At 37.7% G+C, this 22,090-nt stretch overlaps 1 protein-coding gene and 1 pseudogene across 2 annotated transcripts in view; one reads left to right on the top strand and one right to left on the bottom strand.

Moving 5' to 3' along the window:
- The first annotated feature begins 284 nt into the window (after positions 1 to 284).
- The window catches only part of PDS5A (PDS5 cohesin associated factor A), a 111,197-nt gene continuing 89,391 nt past the window's right edge, over positions 285 to 22,090 (top strand). The window contains exons 1-2 of one of the 2 annotated variants that reach the window (XM_019751955.2): positions 285 to 715; positions 1,578 to 1,758. In XM_019751955.2, the coding sequence (XP_019607514.1) occupies positions 1,618 to 1,758 (141 nt within the window). In that variant the 5' untranslated portion in view covers positions 285 to 715; positions 1,578 to 1,617. Of the gene's footprint in view, positions 716 to 792; positions 933 to 1,577; positions 1,759 to 22,090 lie in introns of those variants that run through there. The other variant, XM_019751956.2, reaches the window with a different exon arrangement.
- Positions 6,091 to 7,455, bottom strand: LOC141568509 (eukaryotic translation initiation factor 2 subunit 3 pseudogene; annotated as a pseudogene).

The following is a 22,090-nucleotide window of genomic DNA, read 5'->3' as shown; positions in this document are numbered from 1 at the left end:
CCCAAAAGTCATGAACTCATTTCCGCGGCTTAAGGTACAGTATCCTGAGTACCCTCACAGGGCCTCCGGGACCGGGTTCGCTTTCCGCCGCCTCTGCTCGCCTTTTGGGTCTCGTCCTCCCCGCAGCGCTCGGCGCGGCAGGTCTTGGCGCCAACCGGGTGGCGGCGCTGTCTGCCCCACGCGCGGCAGCCTCGGGCCCGAGGGAGGCGGAGGCACGGCCGGCGGAGGAAGGGGCGGGAGCGAGGCGCGCGCCCTGCTCTCGCGTGCTCTCGCACCGCTCGCGTGACCGGCCGGTGGGTACGCGAGGCGTCGGCTCCCTGGGGCACGGACGGCGGGGCGCGCGCCGCTGCTAGGGGCGTCCGGGTCCGGGTCGGCGGACCCGGCCGGCGCGAGGTGCGAGGAGGCGGGCCGCGGGGACCCGGGGGGACTCGAGCGCACACGCTCCCGGAGGAGCCTCCGCCGAGGCTGCTCTTCCTCAGCCAGACGGAGAGCGGCAGTGTCTCCCCGCCCAGCACACACTAGCCCCGCGTCTCCCCCCGCGGCGGCTGCTCCTCCTCGGCACCGCCAGCCCCAGCGCCGCTCCGGGGCGGGCGGCGGCGGCGGCGGCGGGACCGGCGGAGCCGCTTTGTGTGCAGCCCGACGAGGGGCGGCGGCGCAACCACCTGACAGAGGCCCGGGCGTTCGATGCACCTTCTGTCCGCATGAGGAGGAGGAGGTAAAGGCGGTGGCGGCGGCAGCTCGGCTCCCGCCCTCGGCTGGTGGAGGGAGGGGACGGAAGGGGAGATCGGAGGCGGGGGGGCGCGGGACCGAAGCTCGGCGGGGCTGCCCGGAGGTGCCGGTAAGGCCTCGGCGGCGCGGGACGGCACCGAGTCGCCGGGGGCGAGAGAAGCCGCTGGGGTCCCTTAGCCGAAGTTGAAGGAACAAAATGTGAAGTGCGGAGCCGCGTCAGCCGCTTCCTGGCGTGGGGTTTGGGGAGGAGGGTGGCTTGTTTTCCCCTCCCGTAGGGGTGGGGGAGCGGGACAGGGGAGGGGCGGGAGCGTGGCGGGGGCGCCCGGGGTCCCGAAGCTCGGCCCGGCAAGGGCATTCGTTCTCGGGAGCCGCGGGTGCGTGTGGGTCCGGTCTGATCCCTAGTTTTGCGGCCTAAGCCGAGCACTATAGGCCTCGTGTCTCCTTTCCCCGAGGGGACCGGCCCGGCGGAGACTCGGGGCTTCTCTCTGACGGAGCGGGGGGCTTGTGGGTCTCGCCGGACTCCCCAGGCCGCCAAACTTCGGACCTCGGTGCTTGGGGGTGGATTTCATTGTGAAAGGCGGAATGGGAAACTCCTGGCGCTGCTCTGCGCTTCCCGCGGCCGCAGCGCCTGGTGCCAGAGAGCCCCATGGGCCCGGGGCTAGCCGGGCCCGCGTGTGTAGGGAAGCCGCTAGGCTCCATACCCCGGGAAGGTGCGGGTGGCGGGGCCGCCGCCGAATCCCCGGCCTTCCGGGAGAAAGGGCCCTTTGCAGATTAGAGATTTTTTGAAATGAAAAAAGAGGTTACAAAGTCGCCCCTTTCCCGCTGAACTTTTGTTTTCTGACCGATAGAGGCCGGTAGAGGACTGTGAAAGAAAAGTTGTCCCCCAGGATGGACTTCTCCACCGCGCAGCCCAAGCCTGCAACTGCCCTCTGTGGCGTCGTGAGTGCAGACGGGAAGATTGCTTACCCTCCGGGGGTAAAGGAGATCACCGACAAGATCACCACCGACGAAATGATCAAACGGCTGAAGGTAAGCGTCTGGACAGAATGTCCACACTTCAGACGGGTGTGGTAGGAGGTGCTGTCTCCTGTGGTATTACTCCACTATGAGGCCTGGCCTTTAGAATTTCACCTACCAGGCCTTTTTTTTTTTTTTTTTTAGATATTTTATCGCCTTCTCTTTTACCCTCTCTGAAAAGTATTGTTCTGGCTTGGCTGTATCTTTGAATAATAAGTTCTGTGGGGACATAACCATTATGGGAAATTAGAAGGGTGTGTGTGTGTGTGTGTGTGTGTGTGTGTGTGTGTGTTAATCTTACTGTTTTTCAAGCAGAATTCAGCTTTTAAAAAATTTTTGTAGAAATATTTATGAAAATATTTATGTTCAAAGTAGTTTGCAACCTTAAATGTAGGTAATAATTTGCCTAGGAAGTCCTGTTTTCATCATCTGAGGAGACTTGATTTAAGCACAAAAGGTAGTCTTTAAATTGTCACAATTTTCTAATGTCCAGAAACTTAAATGTGTCTATAGTATGGTTAGACTTTGACAGAAGGTACTGACTTCAAATTTCACGCTTAAAATAAGATGATGTTTTAGGTCCATATGTTCCAAACGGTTTTAAAAGAGAGTATGACGGCTCTTTTTATAAGGAGTCAACTTATTTAGTTTATTAGGTCAAGGTTGTAAATTTCAGTGTTATGTTGGTCAATTTTTTGCTTTCTGTTGCATGGACATAGATTGTGGCCACAGCCTTAAAAAAAATAAATGCATTCTTGGGTGCAGCTGGTTAGCTCAGTTGGTTAGAGTACGTGCTTTTACCAAGGTTGCAGGTTCGATACCCACACGGGCCACTGTGAGCTGTGCCCTTCACAACTAGATTGAAACAACTACTTGACTTGGAGCTGATGGGTCCTGGAAAAACCCACTTAAAATAAAAGTTTAAAAAAATAAAAAATAAATGCATTCTTGTTAAGGATTAACTTGATACAGTGCTCCTCAACTGGGGCATCTTTGACTCCCAAAGGATATTTGCCAGTGCTGAAAACATTTGGTTGTCACAGTTGGAGTTAGGTTGGAGCAGGGAAAGGCTGGAAGGAGGGAGTCCAGCTAGGAACTGTTAATAATAGTCTAGAGGAAAGATGCTGAAATCTTGATGTAGGTCTATGATTGTGGGAATAAAGAGATAGAGGATGATCTAAGAGACAATTCAAAGTTAGAATCAGACTTGGTGGGAGGTGAAGGAAGAAACATTGTTGACAGTGTTTCTACCTTGAGCAACTTGGTGAAAATGTATTTTTAGGGAATGATGTTGCCCCTTTGCTCTTGGAGCTTAGTATAGTGTGCCTAGTAAATGTTCACAGTGTCGTGAGTGCTTGTGAATATTTAAAATATTCTTGTAGTTTAGTTTAAGATCTATTTATTTATTGCCTCTTTGGAAGGAATAGGACAAACCTTTCATTAAAATCTTGGTACTAAAGATTTTACATGAAGTGAGGTGCTTAATTGATGCTTCTTAATGTTATATTGAGTGTTTTGAGATGCTGAAAAATTATGAAATTAAAAGCTGTTAAGTAAAAAATTTATGGATCTTTTTTATTGTTACCATATTAAAGATATTGAAACCTTGAATTCTAGTGATGGATAAGCTGGTTTAAAAAAAGTTACAACTATATATACATTTTCCACTTGAAAGTAAATTAAATATCAGAAATGCTGTCAATCATAAATGGACATAGAACCAAGTCTAGAATGAGCATTGGGTTAGAATATCCATTTGTTATGAATTCTTTTGTAAGTTGACATTGTCATATATATTAACCAATTTAAATGTCCTGCTGTTAAAATTTTGCTATTCTCAAGAATTCTTAAGATTTTGCCTTCCTCCTTCCTGCCTTTCTAAGTCTATTTTGACTTAGTACTACTTTGATTTTTTAGGGGTCCCTGTTAAAGTATTACTGTCACCGTTGAAGTGTAGATTTTTAAGCAATTTTAACTGTATTTTTGATAATTTGTGTTTATTCGACCCGTAGTTCTGGGCAAATTTTATACATTTAGTAGTTTATTATAACATGGCAACAATGTTCAACAGTTGTATAAATACAAAGAGGGTTTAAAGGCAAGTAAAATCTTGATTAATGGAATTCAGAGGTATTTGGTCTAATTCCCATCAGTTTAAAGAATGGAACAAGCATTTTTAGAATAGAACCATAATTTTAGAGTTAGAAGGATCTTAAAAGACATTCTGAAACTCCTTATTTGATAGATGATAAAGGTGAGGCCCAAAGTTGCCAATGAACATTTACCAAGATCAGTCATAGGGCAGGTTAGTGGCAGAGCCAGGGCAATAGCATCATATTTATTTTTATTCTTAAAGCCTTCTTCTAAGGAATCAAAGTAGAACTAAGCAGTTGTGATTTTTATTATGCAGTTGAAAACAGTAAAATGAAAAGAGAAGCAAATCAATGAGGGTTACTTTGGTCTTTTGCAGGGAGGAGATACAGGACAGCGTTTTTTGGGGTTTTGTTTTGTTTTGTTTTGTTTTTAACATTAGAGAGAAACTCATGATGCTTTGAAGCTTCCTTGATGCTTTGAAACTTCCTTGAAAATAATTCTTAGAGTATATCTTTGAAGAGCTAAGATAAACTTTCATATTAGAGGTTTTAATTTCTGTTTCTAAGAAACTACTGTAAATATTTTTATGTCCAATCACACTGGTCTTCTGTCAGTTTCTTGAACATGCCATGTTTATTTCTGCCTTGACAGATTTCCATATTATGTAGCCAGTATGTACCATTCCTCTCTGTTCATTTGTCATTCATTTGTTCTTCTTAAGGGAAGTCTCTTAGATTTTCCCTTATGTACTCTTTTAATTCTTTCATATCACTTATTATAGTTGTGATATTAAACTTATGCATATGTTTAGTTTGTCTCCCCAACTTCTCTGTAAGCTTCCTGAATGTGGATACCATGTCATTGTTTATTTACTTTTGTATCTTCCCAGGGCCAAGTTTAATGCCTGACACATAATTAGGTACTCAACAAATATTAGTTGAAGGAACAAATGAATATTTTGTATTAATATTGAATTAGAGAAATATTTTTATTTTTGAAAATGAAGGATAATTTGAAAATATTTTGAATTGCAACTAAGTACCTTACCTGAGATTGAATACCAGTGATGATAGCATACATATTTAGAATTTTAGAACTAAAAGGTAGTTTAGAAGTTATTTGGTTTTGTTCTAATTTTCCAGGTGAAAAAACTGGGTCTGCAGAGGTTGTGACCAACCCTAGTCATAGAAAGCTGAAAATTGTTATTAACAGTTTTCTTACTTACATAAATTACAATTATATATTAATTGACAGAAATATTAAGAGACATACAGAAGTCAGTTAGCTGTTTGGAAAGACAGTAGACAGTTTACCAATGTTACATTAAGCGTCAAGATCTATAGTTAAGGGGCTGGCCCAGTGGCTCAGGGGGTTGGAGCTCCATGCTCCTAATGCCAAAGGCTGCTGGTTCGATTCCCATGTGGGCCAGTGCCTGATGGCTCAGTTAGTTGGAGTGTGGGCTCTCAACCACAAGGTTGCTGGTTCAACTCCTGAAAGGGATGGTGGGCTGCACCCCCTGCAACTAACAATGGCAACTGGACCTGGAGCTGAGCTGCGCCCTCCACAACTAAGATTGAAAGGACAACAACTTGACTTGGAAAAAGTCCTGGAAGTACACACTGTTCCCAACAAAGTCCTGTTCCCTTCCCCCCCCCAAAAAAAAAACACAAATTCTATAGTTCACAAATAGCCTTCCTCCTGTATAGTTACGGGTTCTGAAACTAATGCAGACGTCATGTCTGATAAGTTTTATAACACATTGAAAATACATATATAAACAGTTCATACAAAATTCCATTAAATGATTCTGCCTGCAGTTTGTGAATACGCAGTCTTTCCCAGATTGTGTATTACTACAGAGCTATGTGCCACACACATTTTTGTTCCTTCCTTTAGTGCTATTTTGGAGATGGGAAGACCTTGATAAGCCTTGGTTTTTATTTTATATTAATTTTTGAAAAATAAAAACTTTATTTCAAATAGGTCCAGTGATATATGGCAAAGACTGGTTGTAACAGCAGTTTCATTTTAAACTTGAATTGATGTACACATTTGACACTGTTTAGCAATGTTCCTTTTCTGCTAAATGTGGATTAAATCCATCAATATGCCAATTTTGACATTTATTGTAGATCGTATTATTTATTCTAGTAGTAGAGATTAAATTTTCTTCACGAAAAAATGATAATAACCTTACAGCTTCTAAGGTAATGAGCTGTGAAATGTATTCCCCAGTATTGCTTTGAAATTACACCCCTAGGTTGTTAAAAGAAACCTGACTTCATCCAAATGTATTTTTTAACTGATATTCTTCAGTCATCTTCTGTTGGCTTCGTGGTTACTCTTCTTATCTGACCCAATTAAAAGCCAGTGTTTTTCAACTCTTTGACTACGGGAAATTTTTTCTCCTACTTCTGCACCCACAAGATTAGTGAGGTCTATTTTGCCCAAATCGACCTTAACTGCGCTAACTCTTCTTTCTGTCGACAGGGATCCTGTGTTCACCAGCAGCACTTCATTCTTTGCTGCTTTTTTTGTCTCTTTCCCTGTGCACATAGTGGGATCATTTTTTGTTCCATCTCCACTAAGACCCCCTGAAGCAGCATATTGAAAATCATTTTATTGTGCAAAAAGTGATACAATTTTGGAAAAGATTGGTTTACACATAAGTTTTCTTCCACTATCTTTGGAAACAATATCAGGTCTGACTTCTATCTCCGGCCTACCTTTAATACTTCTTTTAAAATACTGCCACCAGCCTTTAAGGTCATCAACCATCAACCAGGTTTGTTGACATCAGAGGACCTAATAACAATAAATCGGGGTTCTGAAGCAAAGTCTCTTAGAGGTACTAGAATTTTCTTTAGGATATACTCCCAGACAACTTCAATATTGTATTTCAGCTGTGCGGAAATTGAATAATAGTTCCTTCTGCTACTGTACCTTACACAAATGCAGGGATCTGTTCATACTGTTCTTTATTTAGCCTGACATTCTTTTACCGAATCAATTTTATTTTGTAGAATCAAAATATGTTTCAACTTCATAATTTCTATGGCAGCCAGGTGTTCAGAAGTCTAAGGTTGAGGACAAGATTAATTACCAGATATCAACAGGCGAGCTGCATCCATCACTGCTGCACCGTTCAATATAGTAGCCATCAAAGTATCGTGGCCAGGAATGTCAACAAAGGAAACGTCTGACTAATTTGAAGTTCCCTTTGGTCCCTGGGATGTCTGTAGGAAACTCATCAGGTATATTACTTCCGTAGGATCTGTAACTTTCTGGCCGAGGACAACTTGCACCATCGAGTTTATAAACGTTGGCATTAGTGTATCCAAGCTTGATTGGAATATTTCTTTCCAATTCATTTTTGAACCTGACAGTATAAATTCCAGAAATAGCTTTTTTACAACTAGATTTTCCATGAGCGACATGACCAATTGTACCTATGTTATTTGTGGTTTGTCTGCTGATTACTTTGTGTGAGAGTGGATTCAACCTGGTAACGTCCAAGATGGTGAGATCCTGGTGAGAGAGATGCAGCTGCCTCACAGTCACACTAGCATGGCTCCCCGCGTTGGTTTTTAGAGGGAAGGATGGACAGGGTGAAATTTATTATGTCCATTTATTATTACCTGGTCTCAGAGCTCAGTGCCCCAGAAAGTTCTCTTGCTACAACTCCACACCCAAATCTGCTATATTTATTCTGTCTCAGAATCAAATCATAATAATTACTACCTTAGTGCTAAGAATTAAAAAAGATGAAATAATAGAGTTTTATTGTTCTGAAAATGTCCCCTATTTTCTCTCACCAGGTTTTACTTCTGTGTGTTTTGTGTGTGTGTGTGTTTTTCTGTAATCTTTCTCTTTGTATCAACCATTCTCCCTCTTCCCCACATTCTTACTTTTGCGTTCTATAGTCTGGTCTGTTTGGTAGTTTAGTAGGAATTAGGATATGGTGGGCTTGATTTAAGGTAGGGCATCCCCCTTTTCTCATCAAACCTAGGTTAGGAGAAGGGAGAAATAGATTAGGGGCAGGAAGACCATGAATTCTTTCCCTTTCCTTCCCTCCAGGTGGACCCCAGAAATACTTAGTTTGGTCTTAATTATTTTCACTTCCATAAATGATTTTTATTTATCCCCAATTGCCACATAGTATGCTAATTTTGTGGGAAATTCAGTGTGTAATTTCAAGTAAATTTTGCTTGTATATTTTAATATTTGTATTAATGCAGAAGATTCTGCCAAGAAATTAAAAAATTAAGTGGAGGTGCAAGATTTTTTAAAATTAAGTCCTAAAATATAACCAGTATGTGCTTGTAAAGTAATACTTAGTGCAGCACAGTTCTTATTTTAGATTTCCATTTGCATAGAGGAACTATTGTGGTTATCAGTTGCTTTGTAACAAACTGTCCCCCAAATCCAGTGGTTTAAAACAGCAAATTGTTTTTGTGGTAACATATATATATAATATATATATACATATAATATAATATATATGTATATATATATTATATATATCATAAAATTTTACCATCTTAATCATTTATCATTTTTAATTGTTTAATTCTGTGCCAGTAAGTACATTCACATTGTTGCGTAACCATCACCACCATCCACACCTCCAGAACTTTTCATATTCCCCACCTAAAACTTTGTACCCTTTAAACAATTATTATTCTCCAGTTACCCCAGCCCAGGCAACCACCATTCTACTTTCTGTCTATGAATTTTACTACTCTGTAAGTGGAATCGTGCAATGTTTGTCCTTTTGTGACTGGCTTATTTCACTTAGCCTAATGTCTTTAAGGTTCATCTGTATTATAGTGCGAGTTAGAATTTACTTTCTTTTTAAGGCTGGATGATATTCCATTGTATGTATGTAATGTCTTTTGTTTATCCGTTCATACCTGGCTTGCTTCCACATTTGGGCTGCTGTGAGCAACTTTCCTTATTATCTCATAGTTTTTGTGGATCAGGAATTCGAGCAGGGCTTGACTTGATTATTCTGCTCCACATTGCTTACTGGGCTCACTCAGTGGTATTCAACTGGTGACTAGACTGGTCTAGCTAGGTTCAACTGGCTTCTCAAACACTTGGAGCCTTGGTAGGAACAGCTGAAAGACTGGACTCAGCTGGGCCCTCTTCCCTGTGTGTGTGGTAGTCTTAGGCTACTTCACATGGTCTCTCCAACAGTGTAGTTGGACTCAGGGCTCTAAGACAACATGAGGAAGTTGCCAATACTTATGAAGGCTTAGTTCAGAATTGATAGTGTCACTTCTAACTTACTCTACTGGTTAAAGTAGTCATAGCCCAGCCAACATTCATGGGGAGAAAAATTGACCCTACTTCTCAATGGTTAAGAAGTTGGAAACAATTTGTAGCATCTTTCACCTACCACAGGAGCTCTCATGCCAAGTCAGAGTATACCAAGTGTACGCTTTGTGGTATACTTGTAAACTTGAAAAACATTTAATCTCAAAAACAACAGTGTATATTTGCAGCTAATTTACTAGATTTGTAAAATTTATTTTAAAAACTAAGAAAAATATGTAGAAATTTTTTTATGTGCTAGTTATGGAAAAATTATGGGAGAGGCATGATTTGATCTCAGAACTCTTTCTTATATTTGAATTTTTACTGGAAAGTATTACTGGCTGATTATAATGATGAAATTTTTCTATCCTGCTATCTCGACTTTTGGAAGCATTTTAGAAAAGGTGGAAAAAACTACCTTTAACACCCATACCTTTTGCTCAGATAAAACAGTTCTCACTCTTGCTTGCTTTTGTCTCTACACACACACACACACACACACACACACACACACACAACACCGGCAGACATAACATACCTTTTTGTTTGAGAGTCACTTGAAGACATAAGATTCCATCTCCGAATGCTTTAGCATTCCTGAAATAATGACATTTTCCTACTGTATCACAATTATAATTGTATCACACAAGAAATTTAACATTGATACAAAGATACCTGTTATACTATCCATAATAAAATTCTCCCAGTTGCCCTAAAAATGAATTTTTTAAAAGTTGGGTTCCAGTGTAGGATTACATGCATTTATCATGTCTCTTTTTATCATGTCACCATTTTTTTGGGGGGGGGCAGGGAAGGTTGTTCATGACATGACATTTTTGAAGCATTTGTCTTATAGGAGTTCTATAATCTGTTTTTGTCTCATTTCCTTTTGCTTAGATCCAGGTTGAACTTCTTTGGGCACGTATACTGCTGCATAAGTGGTATTGTGTAGTTAGTTCCCTTTGCGTTATAATTATATCAGGAGACATACAGTGTCATTTTGTCCTATTGGTTATGCTAAGTTTGATCACAGTTGGCCAACACTCTCCATTGTAAAGGTACCTTCCCCCTTTCCAATTAATAAGTAATATGTAAGATGACGGTTTGTAAAACTAACTTGTTTTTCAACAATTCTTACTTAACTGCTTTATCATCCACACTAATGATTATCAAATGTTGACTTTTTAATTCTATCATTCCTTCTACATGGAATTTTATATACAAGCTGGCATTCTGTAAAGAACCTGCATCCATTTTTAAAAACTACTCATGGATTCTTTATAACTGCATTATAATCCATTCTTGTCTTGATTCGTTTTGAGAGTCAGATTGTCCCAGTTGAGCATGCTCATTTGGGTGTCTTTTTGAAACTTTGTTTTTTTTTGACATGTTGCTCTATGAGTCTTTGAGCACTTCTTTGTTTTCTGGTACAAGATGTTCACCTTGTGCTTCCCTGCCCAGATTTGGATAGGTTATTATCTCCAACTAGCCCTGTTTCCATTTTGGTAGGGAGTGGTGTTTATAAACCAAGATCTGGGCATGGGCATTGTGTTCACTTTGTTACTAGGATGTGATTTCAGGCCCTTTCAGTATATAGAGCTAGAAAATAATGCATGTATACTTTACATCATTAGTTCATTCTGTTACCTTCAATTAAAATCATCCAGTACCACAGTTTTCCTTTATCCTCCTCCATTCCATATTTGTGTCATTCTTCTCTTATAGTATAAACACTGTTATCCCTTAACTTTGATAAATTTATTTATTTGTACTACCCTACTGTACATACAAAAAAATTCAGAACTACTATGCCAGTATCCCTTGAAAGATTTCTTTGCAGTTCTTTCTGTCCCATCAATGTAATATAGAGTACTATGTTTATTAGTTACATGAATTTGAATTCTTTTGTCTGAGGGGTTGTTATAAATTTTATATACAATTGGTTACTTGTTTCTGTTTGTATTAAATCTGTGTGTGCATACAATATATGTATGTGTGTGTATTCGAGGTCGGACAATTAAGTTTGCAAACTTGTTGCAATGATGTTGCTAACCTTTTTTGATATCAGAGGGATTATTCATTATGAATTTGTACCAACTGGACAAACAGTTAACCAGGTTTACTATTTGGAAGTGCTGAGAAGGCTGCATGAAAAAGTTAGACGACCTGAACTTTTCACCAACAATTCATGGCTCTTGCATCACAACAATGCACCAGCTCTCACGGCACTGTCTGTGGAGGAGTTTTTAGCCAGTAAACAAATAACTGTATTGGAACACCCTCCCTACTCACCTGACCTGGCCCCCAATGACTTCTTTCTTTACCTGAAGATAAAGGAAATATTGAAAGGAAGACATTTTGATGATATTCAGGGCATCAAGGGTAATCCGATGACAGCCCTGATTGCCATTCCAGAAAAAGAGTTCCAGAATTGCTTTGGCGCAGCCATCAGTGCATAGCTTCCCAAAGAGAGTACTTTGAAGGTGACTGTAGTGATATTCAGTAATGAGGTATGGAGCACTTTTTCTAGGATGCGTTTGTGAACTTGTCAGATATCGTCGGATTGCACACGTCCCCTTGAGGCAGTGTTTTGGATTTCTTCGGATAAATACCCGGAAATGGCATTACTGGGTGCTTCTTTGTCTCTTCTCACAGCCTTTGTTTTAAAGTCTTTTTTTTTTTTTTTTTTTTTAAGATTTTATTGGGGAAGGGGAACAGGACTTTATTGGGGAACACTGTGTACTTCCGAGACTTTTCCAAGTCAAGTTGTTGTCCTTTCAGTCTTAGTTGTGGAGGGCGCAGCTCAGCTCCAGGTCCAATTGCCATTGTTAGTTGCAGAGGGCGCAGCCCGCTGTCCCTTGCGGGAGTCGAACTGGCAACTTTGTGGTTGAGAGGACCTGCTCCAACCAGCTGAGCCACCTGGGAGCTGAGCAGCAGCTCATTGACTTCATTCTAGTTGCAGAGGGCGCAGCTCGCTGGCCCATGTGGGAATCGAACTGGCAGCCCCGTTGCCCAGAGCTCACACTATAACCAACTGAGCCACCCATCCACCCCTTAAAGTGTTTTTTGTCTGTGTAAGTATTGCACTTCAGCTTTTTTTTTTTGTCTCCATTTTCATGAAATATCTTTTTCCCATCCCTTTACTTTCAGTCTGTGTGTCTTTCAATCTGAAGTGAGTCTCTTGAAAGCAGCATATGTAAGGGTCTTGTTTTCTTATCCATTCAGCCACCCTATGTTTTGATTGGAGCATTTAATCCATTTACACTTAAAGTAATTGTTGATAGACATGTAGTTATGGCCATTTTTTTATTCACATTTTGGTCTTTCTGACCAGGGAATTAGCATGGACATACTTCCACGTGCCAACAACCTCAACCAAAGAAGTGTTTAACTTAAACAACTAACTCGAGAAATAAAATTCATTAATGGCATTATATTCTAGTGTGAGCCCAAAGATGAGTGGAGTTTATACAGTATATAAAAAACTAACAAGTTTTTATTTACTGAAGACAGTAAATCAAGACGTTTCTAGATAACAATTTCAATAGAAAGCCAAACACAAACATAACGAAGGAATTTACTAAATTTCTTTCCCTTACTGTTGGCATTTGATCTCTTTTATATTAAAGCAGAGCCTCCCAATTGGTATGCGTCTACATCATTACAGGTGTGCCTAAACATAGAGACCCTCAGCCTTTGGAGATTACCAATATATATCTTTTGTATATTATGTGATATTTTAAAAGTTGGGAACTGCCATAATATGTGTTGTTTTTCATGTTATAAAATTATTAAGATCAAACATTTAAAACAACCAAAGTAGGGGCACGTGAGTGGTGCTGATAAAGCCAATTTTTAATAACATTAGTCCATTGGAGGAAAAGGGATTTATACTAGACTAACACTGTAATGGATTTCCATTTATGTGATGAATATTTGAGGTTACCATATAACTTATCATAAGTTAAATGCCAATTATGTGCTAGGATTGCATCTGTTTCTTTGAATAAAGAGATACTAAGAATTGTGATGGTCAAGAAAAGTTTCATGGAGGTGACAGTTGGACTGAGATTTGAAGATTCAGACTTTGGTTGGCAAATGGGTGGTAAAACATGCCAGACAGGTGACTAGCAGGAACAAAGACTGAGAGGCAGTAGCAGGCTTGGTGTGTTAGAAGAAAATGAGTAGAACAGTTTTGCTAAAGCTAGAGGATCTTAAAAGAGAGTAGTTTGGGAGGGGAAAAAAAGGACAGCGCCTATGAAATTGTTCAAGTCCTTAAATACCAAAGAAAGGAATTTAAAATTAAAAAAATCTCTCAGGCATTTGAGCTGAAGAGTGATGTGTCTAATCGTGGTTTTGCATGATTAACAAAGCTAAGTGACCAAGCAGTTTCTTAAGCACATGAATACCACCCTTTCTTTGTGGTCAGTTTGTGGAGTCTTTTTATCTTTTTGTCCAGACCAGATAACATATTCCATTGAACAGTAATCCATTTCTAATTGATACTGTCTGAATAAATCTGTTAGTTGCTTAGAGTTTTGTCATGAGACACTAGGTGTGAAGGCTGCAGATGAGTAAAATTTAAAAGCATGGTTAGTAGAATTTATGTACTAGATTATTATGAATTGGATTTTTATCACATGTATTCAGTGTGTTTTTTGCAATGAATAAAACTTAAAAGCGTGGTTAGAATGTTATGTACTAGATTATTAAAATATGACTTGGATTTTTGTCAACATATGTTCAGTGTGTATTTTTCTAAAATTTCCTAGAACTTCTATGGTAGGAATTCTATAATAAGTAAACATTAATAAATTGATGTCAAATTATTTTGTTAATACTTGAAAATTAAATTCAGTGGCCATGTGTAATTTTCCTATAATTCAAATGTTTGTTGAATTAAATATCCTTCATCTAGCCACTGTGATATTGTAGAGGTGAATTCTTCTTCTGCAAAAAGAAAATCATTAAATAAAAGTGTTTAACTTGAGATTCATAAGGATCGATTCAGGGTGTATAAGGAGGCTACTTAGTTTCTGGAAGACGTTTAGAAAATGGTTTTCTTCTTAAAGCATATACCTAAATAGCTTTGAAGAAAGAGGTAAAAATCATCAGGCAGTAATAAAATGAAATTGGTTTTAGATCTCTTGGAGTAATGTTATGTAATTTTGTCTACTATATCCAATTCTCATCTTTTCGTTGATATTTTGTCAGATTTTTTGGATTATACACTGCTGCTACCTCAATTCTTCTTTATGTTTTTCTATATTTTTTTGTCTATTTAATTGTTAATGCCTTTTTTTTTTTTTTAAACTAGACTCTGTTTTAGAGCTGTTCACAGCAAAATTAAGTGGAAAGTACAGAGTTGCCAACAACTCCCTGCCTCTCCCCTGTAGCCCCACCTCCTCCGGTCAACACATCACACACAGCACCAGAGTAGTTACAATCGGGTCCAACATTAACACATCATCATCACCCACATCCATATTCCTATTTTTTAATGAAATTTTAATTACACTGTAAATGTATTGTTCTGCTTCCTGGAGCAATATAGCATGAGTATACCCATGTCATTAAGTAATCTTTTAAAACATAATTTTTTTTACAGAATTAATTTTTTTAGAGCAGTTTGTTTCACAACAAATTTGAGGGAAAGGTATAGACATTTCTCTTATACATAAACCCACCCCGACACATACGTGGCCTTCTCATTATCAGTATCACTTACCAGCATGATAAATTTGTTACCAATCCTGAACTTACATTGACACGTCATAACCACCCAAAGTCCATAGTTTACCTTAGAGTTTTTACAAATAAATACTGAGTTTTCCCTGCTGTAAAAATCTTCTGTGCTTTCTGCTCATTCATCCCTCTCCCCTTCCTATATATTTTTTAGCATGGAAAAGCCCAAATGTTTATTATTTATATATTGCTTATGTTGTCTATCAAAGTTAGATTTATTGTCCTCTTAGATAGTCCTAATTTTGACTTTTCTTGTTTGGCTGAGGTGGTACCACGCTGAGTGTCAGGTTTACTCATTTTAGGTAGATGCAGAAGATTTTAAATCTTGAGGATAGGCTCTCACCTCATCTAGCTGAGTGGTGAAACGTTAGATTTTTTTGTATTGCCCACAGATCACTGGGGCTCTAACTTTTTTTCAAACATTTGTCTATGTGTTCCTCAAATTTGATAATTCCTATTGTTTGATTTTAAAATTTACTGACTTTTTCTTCTGACGTTTTCAACCATAGGTACAGCCTGAAAAATGTAGTCACAGGGAGTAGGAGATGATCTATGTGGCATTAACTGTGTTTTACCTCTTTTTAAAATATATATTTAATTTACATATAGTAAAGTGCATAAACCTTGTGTAACATTCTGTTAATTTTTATATATATATATATACACACATAGCCATTATCCAGATCATGACGTAGGATATTTCTGGCACCCCAGCAGGCTGCCTTATGTTTCCTCTCCAGAGATAGATCTCTATCAGCATACATTAGTTTTGCCACCATGATTCATATAAATCGAATCAGGCAGTATATACTCTTTTATGTCTGGCCATTTTGCTAAATATTATGCCTGAGATTTATCCATATTCTTATGGGTTGCAGTAATTCTTTTTCATTGTATGAATATACCAAACTTTATCCATACTATTATTGATAGATAATTGGATTAACAGTTTTTTGCTTTTATGAATAACACTTCTATGAACAATGTATGTGCTTTTGGTAGATATAGTTAAGTAGTTATTACAGAGAGCTGATGGCCTGCACAGGCAACCTAAAACATTTACTTTCTTGTCCTTTACAGAAAAAGATTGCCAGTCCCTAAATACATAAGTTAGAAGTCACTACTGACAATCCTTATTGAAAATAATAGGAGGAAAGAAAAAATAAATTAGTTAATACACCAGCACACAGATGTTAACAAGCAGGGACAAGAGAATTGCATACATAGCTGCTTACAGCCCTCATTTTGTACTGGTCGTAGGGCCTTAATTAACTTCCTTCCTCCACAACCTATTCTGTTTCTTTCGCCTTCACTCAGTACTTCAGCTGGGGCTGGTCACTCTGAAGAAGGAACTGTGATGCCAGGATATTAATTGGGTCTTTGAGACAGAGTGAACTGTACATCTAAATTCTTAGTCTGGGAATTCTGTATTGAGAATCTGATGATTTATGTCTGAATCTTGGATCCTCTACTTAGCAACAATGTAACCTATGTAAAATATTTTCTCTGAAGTAAACTTTTTTATCTTCTATTGAAAATAGGTATATTTATTCTCTCTCTTTCTCCCTCCCCCACATTCATACTTAAGGGTTATATACTACAAGCTAATGTTTTTTGTTTTCATCCTCTAGCCTTTATAGTTTTGTGGTCTTAACAAATCTGTTTGATAATTCCCTGGGCCTTTTTCACTTTATAAAAGGAATGCTCTCTACCTTGCAGAAGATTTTCCTGTCTTTGAGCCTTTGCAGAGTCCCTTAGTTTCTCTAGGTGACTCTTTACCCGCTGCTTCCCATTTTGTTTGCCTAGAACTTGTTGAAAGAGTAATATATGCTTATAGAGGTCAATCCCCAGTTGTTATATAGAAAAGGCCATGGTCAGTTTATTTGGCTTATTAAATCTAGGACAACTATGTGTCTTCCCTTTGAGTTACTTTCTTTCCTGATATTGGAAAGTGGCTTATGAATCACAGTTTTGTCAATTAAACCCTTTTCTTTACCTTGAAGAGCCCTTAACATTTAAAAGAATGTTGTTTTGTAAAGATATGGGGATTAACATATGTTTCTTTTTAAACAACTTTATTGAGATATAATTCACATACCATGTAATTCACCCATTTAAAGTGTATAGTCATTGGTTTTAGTATAGTCACAGATATATGCAGCCATCACCACAGTCAATTATAGAGCAATTTCATCACCTCATAAAGAAACCCTGTACCCTTTAGCTGTCACTCCTATATGCCCCTCCAGCCCTAAGCACTGTCACTGTACATTTCCCTGATCCAGACATTTCATTATTTAGAATCATGTAATGTGGTCTTTCAGGACTGGTTTCTTTAATTTAGCATAATGTTTTCAGGATTGTTCTGTTTTGTAGCATCAGTACTTCATTCCTTTTTTTATGGCCAAATAATATTCCATTGTATGGGTTATCATATTTTGTTTATCCATTCGTCAGTTGTTGATGGACATTTGATTGATTTCACTTTTTAGCTGTTAGGAATAATGCTGCTGTAATCATTTGTGTACAGGTTTTTCTGTAGACTTCCATTTTTACTTCTTTTGCATATAAGAGTGGAATTGTTGGGTCATATGGTAACTGTTTCAGTTGAGGAACTGAAAAACTTTTCCAAAGTGTGTGCACCATTTTATAGTCTCACCAGTCGTGAGTGAAGATTCTAATTTCTCCACATCCTCAACAACAGTTGTAATTGTGAGACTTTTTGATTCTAGCCAACCTAGTGGATGTAAAGTAGTATCTCATTCATTGTAGTTTTGATTTGCATTTTCCTGGTAACTAATAATGTCAATAATTTTTTCATGTGCTTATTAGCCATTTGTATATCTTCTTTGAAGAAGTATCTTCTTTGAAGAAGATCCACTGCCCATTTTTAAATTGGGTTATCCTTATATTATTGAATTGTAAAAAGATGTTTACATATGTATTCTGGATGCAAGTTCCTCATCAGATAGGTATATGATTTGCAAAACCTTTCTCCTGTTCTCTGGGTTGTCTTCATTTTCTTGATGATGTCCTTTAAAGTACAGGTGTTTTTAATTTTCATGAATTCCAATTTATTTTTTATTTTTTCACTTATATTTTGGTGTCATATGCAAGAAACCATTGCCTAAACTAAGGTCACAAAGATTTATGCCTGTTTTCTTTGAAGAATTTTAAGTTTTAGCTCTTACATTTAGGTCTTTGATCTGTCTCTTTTGATCAAACTGTTCAAAAATTTAAATCGATCAAAAATTGTTAATTTTTATTTATGATATGAGGTAAGGGTCCAAGTTTATTTTTTTGCATGTGGATGTCCAGTTGTCCCAGCACCATTTATTGTAAAGGCTGTTCTTTCCCCACTGGATGGCTTTGATACCCTTCTCGAAAATTAACTGACCGTTGATGTGTGGGTTTATTTCTGTATTCTTAATTCTGTTCCATTGATCTGAATGTCTATCCTTGTGCCAGTTCCACACTGTCTTTTTTCCCCTCGGTTTTATTGAGATATAATTGACATACAGCACTGTATAAGTTTGAGGTGTACCACATAATTACTTGATTTACATAGTGTGAAATGATTACCACAATAAGTTTAGTTAATATCCATCATCTTGTGTAGATTAAAAAAAAATGTTTTTCTTTGATGAGTATTTTATACACTGTCTTGATTACTGTTGCTTTGTAGTAAGTTTTCGAAATCAGGAAATGTGAATCCTCCTACTTTGTTCTTTTTCAGGATTGTTTCAGCTATTTCATTTGAATTTTAGAATCAGCATGTCAATTTCTACAAAGAAGTCAGCTTGGAGTCTGATGAGGATTGCATTGAATGTGCATGTCAATTTGGGGACTATTACCATCTTAACAATGCTGTCTTTCAGTTTATGAAGATGGGGTGTTTCTCCATTTATTTAGATCTTTGATTTTTTTTCAACAGTGTTTTGTAGTTTTCAGAGTATAAATTTTGTACTTATTTTGTTAAATTTATTCCTTATTTATGCTATTGTAAATGGAATTTTCTTAATTTCATTTTCAGATTGTTCATTCCAAGTATTTAGAAATTTGATTGAATTTTGTATATTGATCTTGTATCCCACAACTTTGCTAAACTTATTTATTAATTCTAATCGGTTTTAATGAATTCCTTAGGAGAAGTTTGTATATGCAAGATCATGTAATCTGTGAATAGAGATAACTTCTTTTCTAATCTGGATGCCTTTTATGTCTTTATATGCTCAACTGCCCTGGCTAGAACCTTCAGTATAACATTAAATAGAAGTGATGAAAGCAGATATCCTTGTTTTGTCCCTAATCTCAGTGGAAAAGCATCCAACTTTCCACTATTAAGTATGTTGGCTGTGGATTTTGCATAAATGCCCTTTATCATATTGAGGAATTTCTCTTGTATTCCTAGTTTTTTGAGTATTTTTATCATCCAAGGATATTGGATTTTGTGAAATGCTTTTTCTGCATCTATTAAGATCATGTGATTTTTGCTTTTTATATTGATATGTATTACATTAATTGAGTTTTGAATGTTAAACCAACCTTGCATTCCTGGCATAAATTCCCCCTTCGTCATAGTGTATAATTCTTTTTATATGTTACTGGATTTGGTTTGTTAGTATTTTGTTGAACATTTTTGCATCCATATACATAAGAGATGTTGGTCCATAGTTTTCTTGTCATATCTTAGTCTAGTTTTGGAATCAAGTTAATACTGATATCATAAAATGAATTGGAAGTGTTTCACCATTTTTTATTTTTTGGAAGAGTTTGGAGGAAATTGGTACTCTTGAACTGTTCAGTAGAATTCAGCAGTAAAGCTAAATTAAATCTGGGCCTGGGCTTTTCTTTGTGTGTAGTTTTCCTTTGTAATCCTTTTTATTTTAGTAAGGTCAGTAGTAACGTCCCCCTTTCATTTCTGAATCTAGTAATTTGAGTTCTTTCTCTCTTTCATGGTCAGTCTAGCTAAAGATTGGTTCATTTTGTTGATCTTTTCAAAGAATCAACTTTTGGTTTTCCCTTTCCCTAGCAGTCTTCAAGTTTTTCTGGGCAGAAATATTTTCTGGCAACTGATTTAGGGAGCCTTTGCCCAGTTCTGCTTTGCCTTTGTCTACTCTTTCCCACCATCCCCGTTTCATCTTGCCCCTAGGGAATTTCCCTGTACTTATTATTGCTTATTCTCTGGTTCTCACTGCTTGTACCATAATTAATTCCATCTGGTTTTTTCCCCACGTATATACAGTTGTATACTTGAACTCCATTTTTTCTTTCTTTCTTTCTTTCTTCCAAATCTTAATTCATTTAACCTTTAAAAAAGCCAGCTGCTTTTCATTGCATTTTTGAGAAAAAGACCTTATACTCAAAATGATTGATCATTTTAAGAGTTGGAATCATTTTATCAAGGAAAAGGAAAGCTAGAAAACTTAATATATTAAAGGTACCTGTTAAGCTGCCATTGTGAGAAAGGTAGGTTTTGTTTTTTTATTTGGCCTGTGAACATGACCACTTAGTAGTTATAGCACTGTAACGTAGTATAGTCTCTATATATATTCTTTTATTTTTCACTAGTCATTTTGGATTACTACTCATCCTACTATACTACATATATACTACATAAATATATAGGAGAAGAATAGTAAGAAGTAAGAATAATTGTCACACTGCCTGCCTGGATTTGAATTTTTATGCCTGTGAACAAGCTACTTAGACTCAGTTTCCTCATCTGTTAAATAGGGATGTTAATAATCCTCCCAAAAGGAATCATTGTATTAGATGAGTTAATGGTACATTTAAATTACTTGAAATATGCCTGGAACGTAGCCAGAACTCAATAAATGATAGATATTAGTACTGCTACAAATACTTAATGTGTAAAAATATGCTTGCTGAATTGAGAATTTTCTTTATATGAAGGTCAAACTGTAGAATAATGAATTGCTTTGTGTCATGTTGCCTTCACTCATTTTATCCTTTTACTTCACTGCTACCCAAGTTAGAGAACATCTAAGGTTGTGTCAAAATCCAAAGTCAAAACCTCTGAAGCCTCAATGCAAGTGAGAACATTTTCTCTAATTTACAAACTTTCAGGAATCATTAAAAGTGTAGTTTTGTAACATATGCTTATTAAATGGTTTGGGGCTGGTAGAATGGGCCTTTAGGATTGGGTTTTGAGTTCAGGAAGAGGATACTGAATGTAACATCTAACTTTTCAACAGTTCACCCATTTCTTTCACCCCTCACCCCCTGTGTCTGGAAACTAGCAATCTATTCTCTGTATCTATGAGTTTGGTTCTTTTTTCTGTTTATGTGTGTTTTAAGATTCCACGTATAAGAAAGATTGTACAGTATTTCTCTTTCTCTGTTTGGCTTATTTCATTTAGCACAAGGCCCTCAAGGTCTATCCATGTTATTGCAAATGGCAAGATTTCATTATTTTTTGTGGATGAATAATAATTCACTGTGTGTGTGTGTGTGTGTGTGTGTGTGTGTGTGATACATATATACCACAATTTCTTTATCCATTCATCTATCAGTGAACAGTTAGGTTGTTTCCTTTCCCTATCTTGGCTATTGTAAATAATGCTACAATGAACATGGGAGTACATCTTTTTGAGTTAGTGTTTTCATTTTCAGATAAATACCAAAAAGAATTGCTGTATCATACGGTAATTTTATTTTTAATTTTTTGTTTTATCTTAATGTTAGCACTTAGTCTTGAAATGTATATTTATTGCATAGCTATTGATAAATCAGAATTTCAGAGAGATTTCTGTTCTGAGATTTGGTCAATCACAGAACTCTATAGAGCATTTCAAAAAGTAAGTTATTACATTTCATTTCTTCAGAAAATATTATGCCCTTATATCTTTATAAGACAAATGTAGAATATGTAAAACATGGCCCCTAGTCTTTAGGAGATCACAATCTTCTTGAGAACAGATGATTTATATACTAATAACCACAGCAAGGAGACGCTAAGATAATTGCTTTGTAATTGGTACAACGTTTTCAGTTCAAAGTAGTCAGTGATCCTTTCAGACTAGGGTGGTCAAGTAGAGCTTTAAGAAGAGGAAGTAGAATTTGGACAGAAACTTTAAGGGAAGGTAAGATTTAAGTAAGTATGTTTGAGGTGAAAAATGTAGTGAGGGGTAGAAGCAATTCTAGGACATACTCACATATTTCC

This window comes from Rhinolophus sinicus, linkage group LG02 (assembly GCF_036562045.2).
Source record: "Rhinolophus sinicus isolate RSC01 linkage group LG02, ASM3656204v1, whole genome shotgun sequence".
Taxonomy (NCBI): domain Eukaryota; kingdom Metazoa; phylum Chordata; class Mammalia; order Chiroptera; family Rhinolophidae; genus Rhinolophus; species Rhinolophus sinicus.
This window is presented reverse-complemented; position numbering and strand designations above follow the sequence as displayed.